Below are 14,831 nucleotides of genomic sequence, written 5' to 3'. Positions count from 1 at the left end.
TCAGAGGTCAATCTGTGAATCACAGACCCTGCTCCACAGAAACCCTTTGTTCTGATGCAACCTAGTTTTCACACTGAATAATCTAATAAACACTTTCCATTTCTAGTCTGTCATAATATGTGTTTTGTTGGTCTTTTCATAGGATTTGTAATCAAAGTTAACCAATAATTCTTTTCAAAGGGGCAATATATAAAACAATATAGTTATAGAATGAACTGACATTATGAACAACAGTGTTGATGATCTGTCACAGACGTCTATGTGCTGTGTCGCACAGATGTCTGCTGAAGTTAGCATGCTAATGAGCTAGCCCCAGCCCAGGGGCAGATACCTCACTTGACTATTTGGGGGTACAACAAACAGGACATTTTCACAAGAGCAATTGCAATTGTCTGTTTTTTTTCGAGATTGGGGGTTCCAGACCTTAAGTCCCCCACGGAATTCCACGTATGCCCTAATACTTCCTCACGCTTAACACCACTTTGTAGGATCACAAGAGCTGAGCTAACTGGCTCACAGCAGCTGGTTACAGCCATAGATACACAGATTCAGGGTAAGAGCCAGATCCTCTGGAGAAAAAAAACACCTGGGGCTCTATGTTAAGCTTGTCACACAGTTAGTTTCAGACTGACAAAGATGTCATTTTCATGCCCGGCACCCTCATTGTGTAAATAGCAAATGACCCGGTGCGCACCTGTGTGTCCCCAGGTGCATTGGTCTTAAAGTGAGGTAAGGTGCATTGATGGAGGATTGATATCTTGAGGCTGCAGAAGACCAACAAAAAAATGGTATGAAGTCAAAGGCACAGTCTCCTCATGTTTAAAGTGCATTATTCAGACAGTAAGATGTGTCTACACAGGTGGGTTCACACTGTTCATACACTCATGAACCCTGTACTGTCACTGTAACAAATACTGGGGCACATTTAATCTAAAATAAAGGCTGTAGAACCACAGAACATTAATTAACATGAAACACTAACCGACCCTGTCGGTGAGTCAGGAGTTTTAAATAATCAATGAAGTTTATCATCTGTTCCTTGTGCACTAATGTGCATGTTAAAGTACAGATACATATGTGGTTTCCACTGCAGGTGATGTCATCAATATTTTCCTCATTAAAGATGTATTTCCCCCCTCTCATCCCACCTGTTATTGATCAGGATGGTAATTTTGATGACCCGTCCCGTCTGATCCAGGGACTGAGATCAGCGCACACAAAGGGAAACAGCAGTGCTCCTGCTTCTCAGTAAAATATCAGTTTATTATTTAATATACAGTCAAACAGTGTTGTTGTTGATTGTGAAGTAGCAGGGCAGAGGGTCCAGCAGCCATGGAGCACATACTTATTTATTTCACCTGGAGGTGTTTACTCACACAGACACACACGTTCTAGCTGTGTTCCGTTGCCTAATAACATTAACTAACAGCCAGTGTGCAGCAAAGTGAACTGATGCATGACTAAAACACAAATGTTCCTGCCGTCAGACTTTGTTGACTGTTGATGTGTACTCCATTAAACAACCGGCACTGCTGATGAACACCTCTGATGTGATTCTGGCACAAATGTTCACAAATGCGGTCATGTTTTAAAGGTTTATTTGCGATAAGCATCGTCTCGTTCAGGGGAGACTTCCCTATCCCCGAGGAGGCGTCAGACAACCTTTTAGACATTTTAACGCTGAATTTCTTGCATATTTTCAAAGCTGAAATGTTTTTATACGTATTTCAAAGTCACATTTGGCTTTTTCTGATTTTCATTTCACACATCAAAAGTGCATCCATCAGTCTTATATGAGCCCTACTACTTCACATAATACAGATGCTATTTTTTTTCATTCTTACCACCATTCTTACCACCGCCCCCTCAGAGAGTCAGCTCTCAACAGCAATGGACCAACATGTTCTCAGTTTCTACCTCTGAATGTCTTCTGTCCAACATCCAAATGTCACAGTCAACCAACAGGAAGTTAACAACAACATCAAGATGGTTTAATGCGCTTATCTCCTTCCAAAAAAAGGAGCTTTAAATTGTAGTGTAGCAGTGTGATGTATTTGCATCTTTTCTTCATTTTCCCATATCCTGCCCATTTTCATATACCTAATTTGGATCTGCACATGCGTTCCCGTGGCAACGTCATCCCTGAAACGGACAGCTTTGTTTCAGGGCACGAGGGAGGACGTTTGTTTTCAGTGTGACAGACTCGTTAGATGCAAGCGATCATAAAATCTTCATCAACCCGCTGTGTGATTTGCACTTTCAATAAACAAATCTTTGGAGCCCGCTTAGTCGAGCAGTAAACGTTAACAACACACAAACGCAATATCGGCCCCTGCCTGATTAAATGTTTCATCTAGCCCACAGTTTCAGTAAACGCAGTTTTATCATTGGTGTCAAAGCAAACCTGAGTGGTGGAGGATAATCCGTAAAAGAAATACTGGAGGAAAAAATTCTATGTTTCTCTGTGACATCTGTCCGAAGATCAGTTTGTGTTTAGCTACTGACGAGCTGGGCTGACATTTGAAATTGTACAATAGACACCACAAAGTTGCGGTGCGGGATGTGAATGATTGAAATACTGGATACGTCAGCGGACAGTTTCAACCCAGCCCTCACAATCCCCGCACCTTTAATGAAAGTGCATCACTAGAACACTTGGGCATCCGTAAATGTGCATGAACAAGCAGAGTGGGCAGCACTGTTGACACATCCACTCTGTTCTGGGTTCGACCTGTTGTAAAGTTCATTTCACCACCTGGTGTCACACGGAGCCTAATTGAGCTCACTGTCAGGTGAGTCAGAGGCGAGTCAGGTGAAGGAATAGAGAATCTGGGCGCTGACATACATCATTTGGGAGTGTTGATTGGTGACACGTAGGAGCATTAACTGTGGTGTGTCACCGCCGCGCGCTGTCTTGATGCAAAGGTCATTCAGAAAACTCGCCCGCCTGTTCACACTCAACTACTTTAGCTTTAATGGGTCGCTCTGATCCAGGCCCCATTCATTGTCCACAACAAAGACAAAGATAAGGTTCCCTCTACTACTGGCTGTTTCCTCTATGACAATATAACAGTGTCTGTTTAAAAAAAAAAAAAAAAGTGGCCCCCATGGGACCTCATTTGACAAATGATGAAAGACAAATAATTCATTGATCTGTGTTTGAATTGTGCCATGAATCACAGATATGATGTTTGTCAATTAAAAAAAAAGAAAAAAAGATCATTTTCCACTCCAACAAAGTCTCAGTTTGTTGTAATTGAGGTGAAATATCATCTAGTTTTGTGTGAAATGGCTCAGTGGACTACAAACGTCACCAACACCATCATGGCCCACGGGTCCCCCCACACCTCCACCTCAGTCACTCCTGATCGTCTACGCTGCTTCATCTTCTTTTATCGCCTGCACACTGGGCATGCTATGTCACACGCTGTATGTTTGAGTTCTGCCGATGTACACAGTCATTCAGTGACTCACGGCAGGACTGATCAAACCTGTGTTTACAACCTCATTTGTAGCAACACTTTCCCAGAATAAGGCCCAGCTGTGTTGTGAGTATATCTCTGCTCAGAATTGATTTGTCTGCAGGAGCTTATTGGCAGTGGGATGATACTATCCACTGCTGATCCATACACGTCAGTGGAAGCTGCAGAGGTTCTTTTACAGGCAGATTCTTTTACAAGTCAATATACATTACAGATTAAATGTATTGATCCCACACGGGGAAATGACAGTACACAGACTGGGATAACTTCATATTATAAAGCATATAACACAAATAATTTCAATAGAAAAGTAGCTTTTACTGGTTTCTTCCTATCTCTCCTTAATATTTTTTTCCCCTAAGTTCATCTGACAAACCACATGAATCTGACAGGACTTGGCCTCTAACAGCTGCGTCTATAATCCAGAGGCGTCTCCAGACTTCAGACTGCCATCTTGTGGTGCACTCACCTGCTTGCATGATGTGTAAAGTGTTATAGCCGTTACTTTAATGAAATGATAAGGACTAGTGGTATAATTCCTCTCATATCATATCATATTAAAAGGGAAAAAAATGACTTTTAATTAAAAAATGACTTTTAATTAAATTAATCCCAACAAAATTGTTGGGATTAATTCAATGATTTCGCTGGAAGGGTTGAAAATATGCCTGTTCTGTAACTGATCACCTGAACTGATGAATCCACCAAGGTGTCACTTCAGTTAATGAAATTTTTATCTGTGAACATAAATCTTTATTCATTAGATTTATTAATTCAATTTGAGATAGTTAGGCCTCCACGGATCAAACCGTTTTGATATCCAAAGACCCGCCCTGGCACGTCCTGGTGTAACTGTGCCAGACACTCCTAAGGGTCCTGCGTCTAAGCCTCACAGGGTCAGAGCAAACGCCGAGCCAGGTCCTCCTGAACTTAACCCAAGTAGCCAAAAGTGGCGTGACGGTACACATCACAATGTTTAGATCTCTGGGGTTTTGTAGAGTGTGTCCTCCTGTAAATCTAAAAATGTCTCAGCAAACCATTATCCAGGATAATGTAGATGCTGTTGTAAAATGTTCTGACTGAGACCCTAACCCACTTTGCATTGTGGAAAGTGACAATGATGTGTATTTTACTCTACAGTGCATACGGGATTGGTCAGAGGAGGAGACAAGCCATTTTTGAACCACTGACCGACTGCAATCTCCCTCTCCACCGATCTTCCAGTTCAACAGGGACCCGTGTCTAGTCTGACTAGTGTTTTGTTAGTGATAGAGAAACTAGTTGTGAACAGCTCAGGTGAAGTAAAATCTGATTATCTGTGACAATTTGTAAATAGACAGAGATTAGTAGCATAGTCGGAGGGAGAAGCCTTTTTCTTTGATAACACTTTTCTCCTGTTTATTCTGATTCTAGGATTTTAAAATCAGAGGCTGGAAGGTAGGGTAACAGATTCTTTTGTTTGTTGTGTTGGCCTTGTTCTCCCTCTGAAGCAAAATAAATCCTACTTTGAAAGTAAGTCCTCTGTGACACTTGGCTGTGCTGGTACTGCTGAAATCAAGCTGTATAATGTTTGAAACCTACTCACACTCTGTGTTCTTTTATTTGCCATGCAAATTTCCATCATCCCCTCAGGCTGGAGCAAGGAAGCACAAGTTATGTGAAGTGTCTAACACCACCCAGTGGTCACTGCCAAGATAACAATGCAGCCTCTTGACACCTTATCATGTTTGTATGAACCAAAATCTACAGCCCCTTAACTGTGGTGGCTGGGTAATTTTGTGCATGTGTGTGTGGGTGTGTACTACTGCTCGTCCACCGAGCATCATAGATGACAAGCCTTTTTGGTGGAAGGGCTGAGCAGCAGCCCCCAGATGCATTTTCCATAGGTTAATAAACAAGCTGTTATCAGAGGAATATAAGATCCCAGAACTGTTTGAAGCTAGAAAGGTGGCAGGGTCCATCATATATACCAACAAAGTAAAAACAGGATGTAGTCAGTTTGTTTATTAAGCTTGTTTAGGCTGAAAAATCAACGAAGAGAAAGCTCTTTCTCTTTTCATTATTATTTTTCTTCAACAAAACTGCAGAGTTCTGCTTCAGAATAAATGACAGTTGGGGTGAAAAACATCCATTCGAACTGTTAATACAAGGAGGTTGCACCATGACTGAAGCACCCGAGTCAAACCATTGTGTAAAAGCATAATTATGATGAAAGAGGCACTTTTAAGATTTACAGTATTTTCGTTTTTGGGTCAAATTCACTTTCAGTGGGAGTGTTACGCTACAGGCACTTTTACCATAGCATCAAAATCACTATTTCTAAAGGACTAAGAAAGCTTAACACAACATGAAACTTTGATTGTAATATCTAAAAATGAAGAAAGTATTTTTTATTGAACAATGACAGACAACAAGAGTGTGTGTGTGTGTGTGTGTGTGTGTGTGTGTGTGTGTGTGTGTGTGTGTGAGTGTATGCGTGTGTGTGAACAAGACAAACAAAAACCAGGGGCAGGTGATCCATGATACTGCAACCATGAAGAACCAAATGACCACCAGCAGTCGCTGCCCATCACTAGCAGCAGCAGCCGCTTAAAATAAAGCGCAGTAGCCTACATGGAAGACAGCATGTTTAAAACCATGTTTAAAAAAATGATGCGCTCTTTCACTACTCACAGAGACTTTCATCTTGGGAGAGATGGCCACAGTGTCACAATCCCCATCATGAAGTGAAAGTGGATGTCAAATAAACACTGCTAGAGATGTCTTTTCAGTGTTTATTGAAATACACTGTGTATAAAAATACACAATTATGACCACTGTAAGACCACATATCCATGTAAAATACAGAGCTCCTCACCAAAGTGGCACCTTAAAGTATGAAAAACAGAGAGAGAATGAGAGAAAGAAAGATAGAGAGAGAGATGCAGAGACAGGCAGACAAAGGAAAGAAAGAGAGCAGGGATTAGTTAAGGTATAGTTTAAATAGTGTTTAGGTGAACGGAGAGATAATGGCTTATTTTGTACTCGCATAAGCTGAGACAAAAGGCTGTATGGACCTTGGTGCTCTGAGAGACAGAAAGCAGAGGTGAGGTCAGATATGCTAGATTCATCTGATACTTCCTCTTCTAGAATTAAAATAAGAGTATTTAGTAAACTCACAATGAAAGAAAAAGAACACATGTAAACTCCACATCAGGGAAAGGGGAGAGAGAGAGAGGCCAGGTGGGTCAAGAGAACGGTGAGAATGAAACTGTTTCAAGAAATTCACATTGACAGTATTGGCGTCTTTAAAATACTGCAGTGATAGATGGTTGCATTCATTACAGTCACTCTGTGAAAGTAGCAGGCTTTATGACCATCCAGGTGGATGTCAGTAAGAACACATAACATTGCGCGGTAGCTTTAGCAGCTACTTATACTCATTATACTCATTTAACTCGGCATGAAATAAATCAACATATGGTATAAATGAAACAAAATATAATAGCCTACAAAAACTTCACATGACAGCAGAAATAAGCCTCTCAACTAAAATTGTATTTTTTTAAAGAACAAAAGCTGACATTTTGGTCAACATCACAGGAACTTCAGAGACACTTGCTTTTGTTCAAACTGAGGACAGCAGGAGGCAACGACACAACCCGAGCGTGTCTGGCTGCCTAGAAATACAAATGAGTGTAGACGAAGCACTAAAACCTGAAAAACAGCTTTTTGCGGAGTTGTGGCTACCACACCCTATTCATATTTACTAGAAGTAGCACCCTGACATGTTGTTTGCTTGTGTTGTTGTTTTGTTTGTTTACCTTGTATAAGGAACATTTCCCACTGGTGAACCACTGCAGTTATTGGCTTAAAAGCCTGCTGTCGTTTCTGACACTTGATGTGTATTGAGCTTTGGCTCTTATGTCTGTCTCATGTATCAAGTTATTCATTACAGCAATTATGTTAAACACAGCTTTATGTATCTTCTAGTTACCCATTAATTGAAATCTACTGTGAAAAAATAAGAATTTTGAAAAAAACTATAAAATAAGTCAGTGTGATGCTCAAAGGTTTAGGTGTATTTATCATGTAATTGCACAAACTGAATCATATTGAGCTGGATAATACAGTTTAAAAAGTTTTACTGTAAAAAAATCTTATCTATACATATATCTCTACATCTATCTCTACATATATCTAAACATCAATCCATACAAATATCCATACATCAATCTAAACATATGTGTATACATTTATCTAAACATGAATTTATACATCAACCGAAACATCAATCTATAAATATATCTAAACATACATCTATACATCAATCTAAACATCAATCTATATATATATATCTATACATCAATATGTACATATATCTCTACATCGCTCTAGACATATTTTTTTTACATCTATCTAAAAATCAATCTAAACATATATCTCTAAATCTATCTATGTGTCTATCTATACATCTATCTGAACATCAATCTATATATTTATCTAAACATCTATCTGTACATCTATTTACACATCCACTGATCCATTTGCATGACATCACAGAAGTCCACCATGAGGAAAGGAGGGCAGCTGATGCTCTGCACTGGATGGACTTGGTGGAGGATCAAGCTGCTCCATCACCAGGTGAAGCTCCACATCCTCTGATTGGCTGGACTCTGCAGAGGAGGACAGAGATGTGACGGCTGTTTCAAGAACATGCAGAGGAGTTTGTGTGTGTGACAGCTGCACCACGGCTGTCTGCTGATGTGTGCTGTGACAGGACCGGGACTGTCTGCGGGGGACGAGGTTCCTCTACAGCTCTCTGTGAGGTCGAGGCCTCCATCACAGCTGCCCGTGAGGAGGAAGCCACCACTGATGCTGCTACACCAACAAACGAAAACACAGATCAATCTTCCAAAACTTTGTTTGTTTATTTAGTTTGTAAGCATAAAAAAAAATCAGTTGGTGAAGATCTTTCTCTTCTGATTAAAAATAGTGTCCTTTTAAAGATCTTGTACCAGGAACCATTGTACCTTAGCGTTATTGTTCACAGTGGTGAAGTTGATCAACGTCATTAAAGTTAAATCTACTACATTTTCTTGTTTGAAAAATGTATGTAATTTAACAATCAAACATCTTGTAGTTTATAGCATTTCACATGACAGTCCTCATCTTTAGGAGCTTTTGCCCTACACAAAAACAAACACTTCTCTACTCTTCTCCAGTGATGTATGTGGTGACATAAACATGTACGAGTTGTGTGTGAGCAGAGTGTACTTACATAGTTTTGGCTGACAGAGCAGTCGGAGTGTCTCTGGGGCTCTCTCTCTCTCTCTCTCTCTCTCTGCCGGCCTATTGGTAATATATGGCCTGCTCCTCTGCTGACAGTGACTTCCAATGTGGACAGATGGACAACACACTGTTTGTTAGCACACACACGCAGACACACTGCCTACAGACACAAATAATAATTGATGGTATCAATCACTGTAAACATTTTTTTCCAAGCACTGATCAAGTTGATAACACTGACTGTCACACTTACTCTCTGTCCCAGGACCTTCCAACAGTGGCATGCTCTCAGCCGCCGCAGACTGACCCGGGATCAGGCTCACAGTCACAGTCCTTATTGGATGAAGTGAAATCTGAACTTCCTGAGGTCTTGTTAATGTAAGTCCTGCCACTGAACATGAAACCACAAACACACACACAATTGTCCTGTTATTGTCATGAATCATGTATCTGTTATTAGTTTTGGTGAGATGAACTACTTTTTTCGTCTGAGAAATAGGTGCTGTGACCAGAGGAAGACATCTCACCTGAGTTTGTCCCCCTCCACCTTCCAGCAGCAGCATGTTCTCAGCTGTCGCAGGCCGGACCATCAACAGAGGGAACACATGGCCTGAGTGTCTTTCTCATCCAGGAGAGGACACGTCGGAGGAATTTCTTCTTCTTCCCTGGCTCGTTCTTTGCCCCTGTGTTCTCTGAAAATAAAAGTACATTAAAGTCCTCAGCCGTACTCCAAAATGCACAACAGTTCAGACACAAGTAGAGGTGACTGTTACTTACCACATGAGCCCGAGTCCTCACATATCGATGACTCCATGCCACTTTCAATGTCTGTCTCTAAGGACACTGACGCCTCGTATCGGCCAGACTGAGAGCTGAAAACACAACAAAAACGTTAGACTGTCATTCCTGTTATTGTCATCACATCGTAATGCTGCAATGAGGAACTTTTAATTTTTGTTGTTTCTGAAGCTCCTGCGGACCAAACCTCCTGAGGTAAAGATCTTGATCTTGCTTTTTGTGGATTTGATGTGGAAGTGACTGAAAAACAAAGGCAAAAGGTTCTGATACTATTTTTCATCATCTCACCTGACTGCACTCTCCTGATCTCCCAGCACCGTGCGCTGGGCTGTCGCAGGCCGAACCAGGATCACACCTGATGGTAGATATGTGGAAGATGGAGTGCAGTCCTCACTTGAGAACGGGGAAGTGAAGGCTGAACATCCTGAGGTCTTGTCAATGTAAGACCTGCCACTGAACACGCACAATTATCCTGTTATTGTCATGACATCTTCAAGAATTATGTCTCTGCTATTATTTCTGGCGATCTGAACCATTTTCTCATCTGACACATGGGTGTCGTGACTAGAGGAAGACATCTCACCTGACTTTGCTCCCCTGACCTTCCAGCAGCAGTGTGTTCTCAGCCGTCGCAGGCCGAACCAGGATCACACCTGCTGGTGGAATGTGAGATGTAAGAGTGGAAGGTGGCGCTGTCGCAGAACAAGCAGGGCGTCTTTTACTCATGACATCCGCCTTTGGTCTCATCATCTTACCACGGCTCGTCTCAGACTTCTCTGCCCCACTGCTACAAAAAGACATACTCGCTGTTACACTGATGTCCCGGAAACACAACAGGACACTGATCAAATGACAAATCATCCCTAAGTAACAAAGCACCATCTACAGGACTCACATGTCACACGCACACTTACTTTGGGTAGTCTTTGGTGGTAAATGGATGAGTGAGGACTTCACGGGGAGTGATCCTCTCATCCTCACTCGTCTTCAGTATGGCTTTCAGGAGCTCGATGCACTGCTCTCGCTCTGCGGCCTCGGCTTCATTATTTTCCTCAAGACGCACCTAGTTGAGGAAACAACGGTCATTTCCACCATCATGAAAGTCAATCGGTCATAGTGACAAGGAAAGTTACTTCACACTTACTTTTTTGAGATCGTCCAGAGACTGGAGCTTGTGGTTCTTGACACTGCTGAGGTGACATCTGAAATACTCAAGAGATGTCTGAAAGAAGGTTCAAAGGGTTTGTATCAATGATCCTCAGAATCGTTTTCAATGATCGACTGTGAAATGTTGGGAAATGTTAATAAGAAATAAAAGATTAAATAAGATTAAATGCCAAAGAAGGTTCACTGTGGTACCTTGAACTCCCAGCTGTTGGACTCAGTGCAGTTAAAGTACTTCTTTGTCTGTAGACCACTACTGAGAACAAGGTCTTCTGGCTGACCCAGGAGATCAATGATGCTCCGCAGCTGGAGATTAAACACAGCATTACTTCAGTATTGTTCTGAATAGCCAGTTATCATCGGTGGGTTCGGTTTAAGCACGAGGATTGAGTTGGCCAATCAGAGGCAAAGTAGGGCAGGTCATCCTTTCTTTTATCTAAATTTCCAATCGATTCCCAGCTTTAGACAACTCATTATTGTACATGGAGCACTAAGAAGAGCAAAACTGCAAGCACAAGTGAGGACACACAAGTATGAGTGACTGACAAACTGAATAAATTAAGGGACTTACAATTTCATACTCGGAGCGTCCACTGAACGGTAGTTTGCCACAGATCATTACGAACATCAGACAGCCCAGAGACCACATGTCAATGGCCTCAGAAAATGGACAGCCCAACAGGATTTCTGGAGACCTGAATGTGGAGGAGAAACATTACACAGGATGTTTACACTGTCAGACTTGGGAAGGGAGCAATAAATGGTAAACTTCTAACTCACTCCAGTGTAATAATAAAAATAATGAAGCCTACCTGAATGCCATTGGTTGCAGGTGCTTGCCCTGGCTGGCTTCTGATCTGGACATGGCAACACCAAAGTCAATGAGCTTCACTCTGAAGGGTCGTGTTTGGTGATTCTCTATCATGACATTGTGGAGGTGCAGGTCAGCATGGATCACCCCGATCCCCTTCAGCGCCTCCAATGCTGTCCCCATCTGAAAGTACAAGGTCAGCAGGAATGTACCAAAGCCTACAAGTGACAGAGTGCTCAGTGCTTTGCTTTCCATCTGTGGTGCTGATGGAGGTCATACCTGCTGGATGATGCTTCTGATGTCACTCAGAAGCATAGGCGCAAAACTTGTCAAACCAAGGTAGTCGCCTAGGGTGATATCCAACAGCTCCAGCACGATTGCCTTTCCATGTTTGGTTCGAAAGGAGTCGATGAACTCAACGATGTTGTGTTGGTGGAGTTTCAGACGCTTGAACCGTCTCAGCATGGAAACCTGGAGACACACGGCAAGTTTGACACGATTAGTTTTTTACAGTCAGTTAATGTGTTAACATGTGAAGTCAACAGCTTAAAATCAACAGCTCTCACCTCATTGACGGTGTCATTCTCGAAGCATTTAGGTATCTTCACAGCCACCATCTGCTTGATGTCCTTTTTCCAACATTTCAACACCGTTCCAAAGTAGCCCTCTCCCAGAACTTTCAGGACCTCATATCCTCTGGGGAGTTGGACGGGGTTCATCTCGGAAGATGAGGTTGATGCCTTAGAAACACTGGATCCCATGCTGTCTCTCAGAATACTGAAACAAAACAGGTGAAAACAAGAAAAATGAGACGTTACTTTCATTCCCTTTGAAGGACCATGACAATGTTTCAGATATTGAGTATATATAATCTTGCTACCATTCTATGGTTTCAACCCCGTCAACGATTAGATGACACAAAACTTGTTGAACTGCCGCTTCAGGTCGTTACAAAGACAATTGTGTATTCCTTTCAAATTCCACATTTCAGTGATCATCTGATCGTCTGAGGTCTGAGCAAAATCAGGGGAATTCCCACTAAATGTTGATCATTTCTACAGGTATCTACAAATATGAGATTTATATATAAACAGATAAAACCTCAGAGGAGGGTAATGCAGTGATAAATGTCCAAATTCAAGCTTATAAACTCAAAAAACAAAGCCTAAACTACACCAGGGTCTTCAGAGGCAGAAAGGGAGTGTAGTAACAGAGATCAGATCTTGATTTTGATGTCACTGTAATTTATGTGGGAAATGTACCAACTAAGATGAAAAAACAAACAAACAAAAAAAATGGCCTGATATTTACTACAAATACTACTAGCAGCTAGTAAAAAAAAACAACAACTAGGAAATGGTGAAGTAAAGACTCTCCAACAATCCTTGAATGGACAGAAATAGTTCATTCAGATACTCCTTACAAGTTACATTACAGACGAGGATTTTACATCTAAAACCTGTCCTTAGCTCATAAAATGTGATGCAGTGTTACAGTTATGGATACCAGTTGATTTGTTTATTATAACAGTCTCTCAAGTAAAGTAAGTAGGCTTATCCTGCAAGAGCACAACCATTTGCCCACTGTCCTATTTATATACTGTCTATCCGCCAAATATATATTGCTGTGCACAGAACACGTCCGTACCTTCATTACAAAGCACGCAGTGGACTTCTCCAATATAAGCACACACAATAATCTGTTCTTCACGGCAGCGAAAACTGATAAAGCCAATATGTTTTCTATTAGTCGCAAGTCATGCGTCATGGAGGAGACGGTGGGGTGGACGCAGGATGCCACTGTCATCTCTGCCCAAACTTTACAATACCAACACGTCAAGTAGAAGTTCTGAGCGCTCTCTCTCTCTCCTACAACATAACCAGTTACACTTGAAATTCAGTTTCAACAATTACAGCAGCTATCTCAGCTGTACACAGATAGACGGGCCCTGGTGCGTTTAAGTTACACCTGCACGTTCTCATCTCCTAACGTTCCATCGTCTCCATGGTGCACGAGACAAAACTGTTGTTTTTCAAAAAAAACAACAACAACAAAGAAGCCTGGTCGCCACCTTTCCCCTTAAATGTTCCACCTTAAATATCTAAACATGTAATGCCCCAAACAAAAATATCAGTTTTTAAAAACCACTACACAACCATTAACACATTCCTCACCTTTCGCGGGACTTTCGGCACATTCTTAACCTCTAAAAATAATTTTACACCGTGAAAATGTGGAGTATGACCCAAAACTGACTTTCCATGAGAGGCTAGCTAAAATGCTATTAATAGCTTATCTGTAAATTCAATAATTTCCCAAGAGTATACGCACATTGCCAACCGAAACACACCTCTACACGTTTAAGAAGATGAATAAATACATTTGGTGTGATAATAAAAGATGTCCTACCTGCAGAGAGTCAGGACAGCAAGTGCCTCGCCAGAGGGGGTCAACTGGAGGCCACTTCTCCAGCAGTTAGAGATGGTCTACTTCTGGCAGTAGCTGTCCTGGAGCAAAGTAATCCAAAAGGTTTGTTTCCAAAGAATTTTACAGGTGGTCAGGTATAATCCAAAAGAGGTTTGTCAGAGATGAAGTCTTCAAGTGATCAGATTTAATCCAAAAAAGGTTTGTCTGAGATGAAGTCTTCCAGGTGAACAGGTATAATCCAAAATGTGTGTTGAGTAAAAGTTTTCCAGTCGATCGGGTTTCCCAGATTGCAACTTTCCAACAATAAATCCGCAGTAGGTCAACTTGTCAAAGTTTAATGTGCGAATGAGAAATAAATGAGGCCTGCAGCTTTTATAGCTTTGGTCAACGTTCTGTTTCCATGGCCTTCAGTGACGCGCGTGCGTGCCTGCGTACGTACGTGCATGTGCGTGATCGTGCAGGTTCTGCGCCGCAAATTAATGTTTTTCGTTTTCTTGTGTAAAATGTCGTCCCTCAATAATATGCCATTTAAATGTGTCAGAAGTGTAACTTCATTCATGCCAATAAAGTTGATTTGAATTGATTGATGTAAACTGTGGGACTTCTAATCTTCACTACTTTGTGGGGGTCTAAAATAATTAACGTTAGTGGCAGAGATCAGGTGATAAATTATAAAGGAGAGAGAAGGAGGGAGAGAGGCTTTTCCGTTTCCACCAGTTGAAGAGAAGATGAAAACCAGAAAATGAGGCAAAAAAATTGAGATGAAAGTATTTAAATAATGAGATTAAGAATCACGTCGTAGACATGTCAAATTAAATACCTATCCACCCTCTAGAGAACAGAGCACCTAAACATTATACTGTTTGTGTTGTATTAAA

The 14,831-nt window shown here is 41.4% G+C and overlaps 1 protein-coding gene across 9 annotated transcripts; it reads right to left on the bottom strand.

Moving 5' to 3' along the window:
- Positions 1-6,998: 6,998 nt before the first annotated feature.
- Positions 6,999-14,388, bottom strand: LOC119026464 (homeodomain-interacting protein kinase 2-like). Of its 9 annotated transcripts, none has more exons than XM_037110891.1 (16): positions 13,936-14,388; positions 12,093-12,303; positions 11,806-11,997; positions 11,528-11,709; positions 11,287-11,410; positions 10,911-11,021; positions 10,696-10,773; positions 10,466-10,614; positions 10,307-10,338; positions 10,135-10,207; positions 9,840-10,004; positions 9,531-9,625; positions 9,281-9,445; positions 9,007-9,144; positions 8,743-8,852; positions 6,999-8,339 (listed from the first exon to the last, which is right to left on the bottom strand). In XM_037110891.1, the coding sequence occupies exons 2-13, from the start codon at positions 12,285-12,287 to the stop codon at positions 9,321-9,323; spliced, it is 1,521 nt and encodes a 506-aa protein (XP_036966786.1). In that variant the 5' UTR covers positions 12,288-12,303; positions 13,936-14,388; the 3' UTR covers positions 6,999-8,339; positions 8,743-8,852; positions 9,007-9,144; positions 9,281-9,320. The 9 variants fall into 9 exon arrangements, with proteins under 9 accessions (XP_036966786.1, XP_036966787.1, XP_036966788.1 ...); XM_037110892.1 differs by having other exon boundaries at positions 10,135-10,204; XM_037110893.1 differs by having other exon boundaries at positions 10,307-10,335.
- Positions 14,389-14,831: the final 443 nt, after the last annotated feature.

Source organism: Acanthopagrus latus, chromosome 9, assembly GCF_904848185.1.
Source record: "Acanthopagrus latus isolate v.2019 chromosome 9, fAcaLat1.1, whole genome shotgun sequence".
Classification (NCBI taxonomy): domain Eukaryota; kingdom Metazoa; phylum Chordata; class Actinopteri; order Spariformes; family Sparidae; genus Acanthopagrus; species Acanthopagrus latus.
Note: the sequence above shows the minus strand (reverse complement) of the source record. Positions and strands in the feature narration are given on the sequence as shown.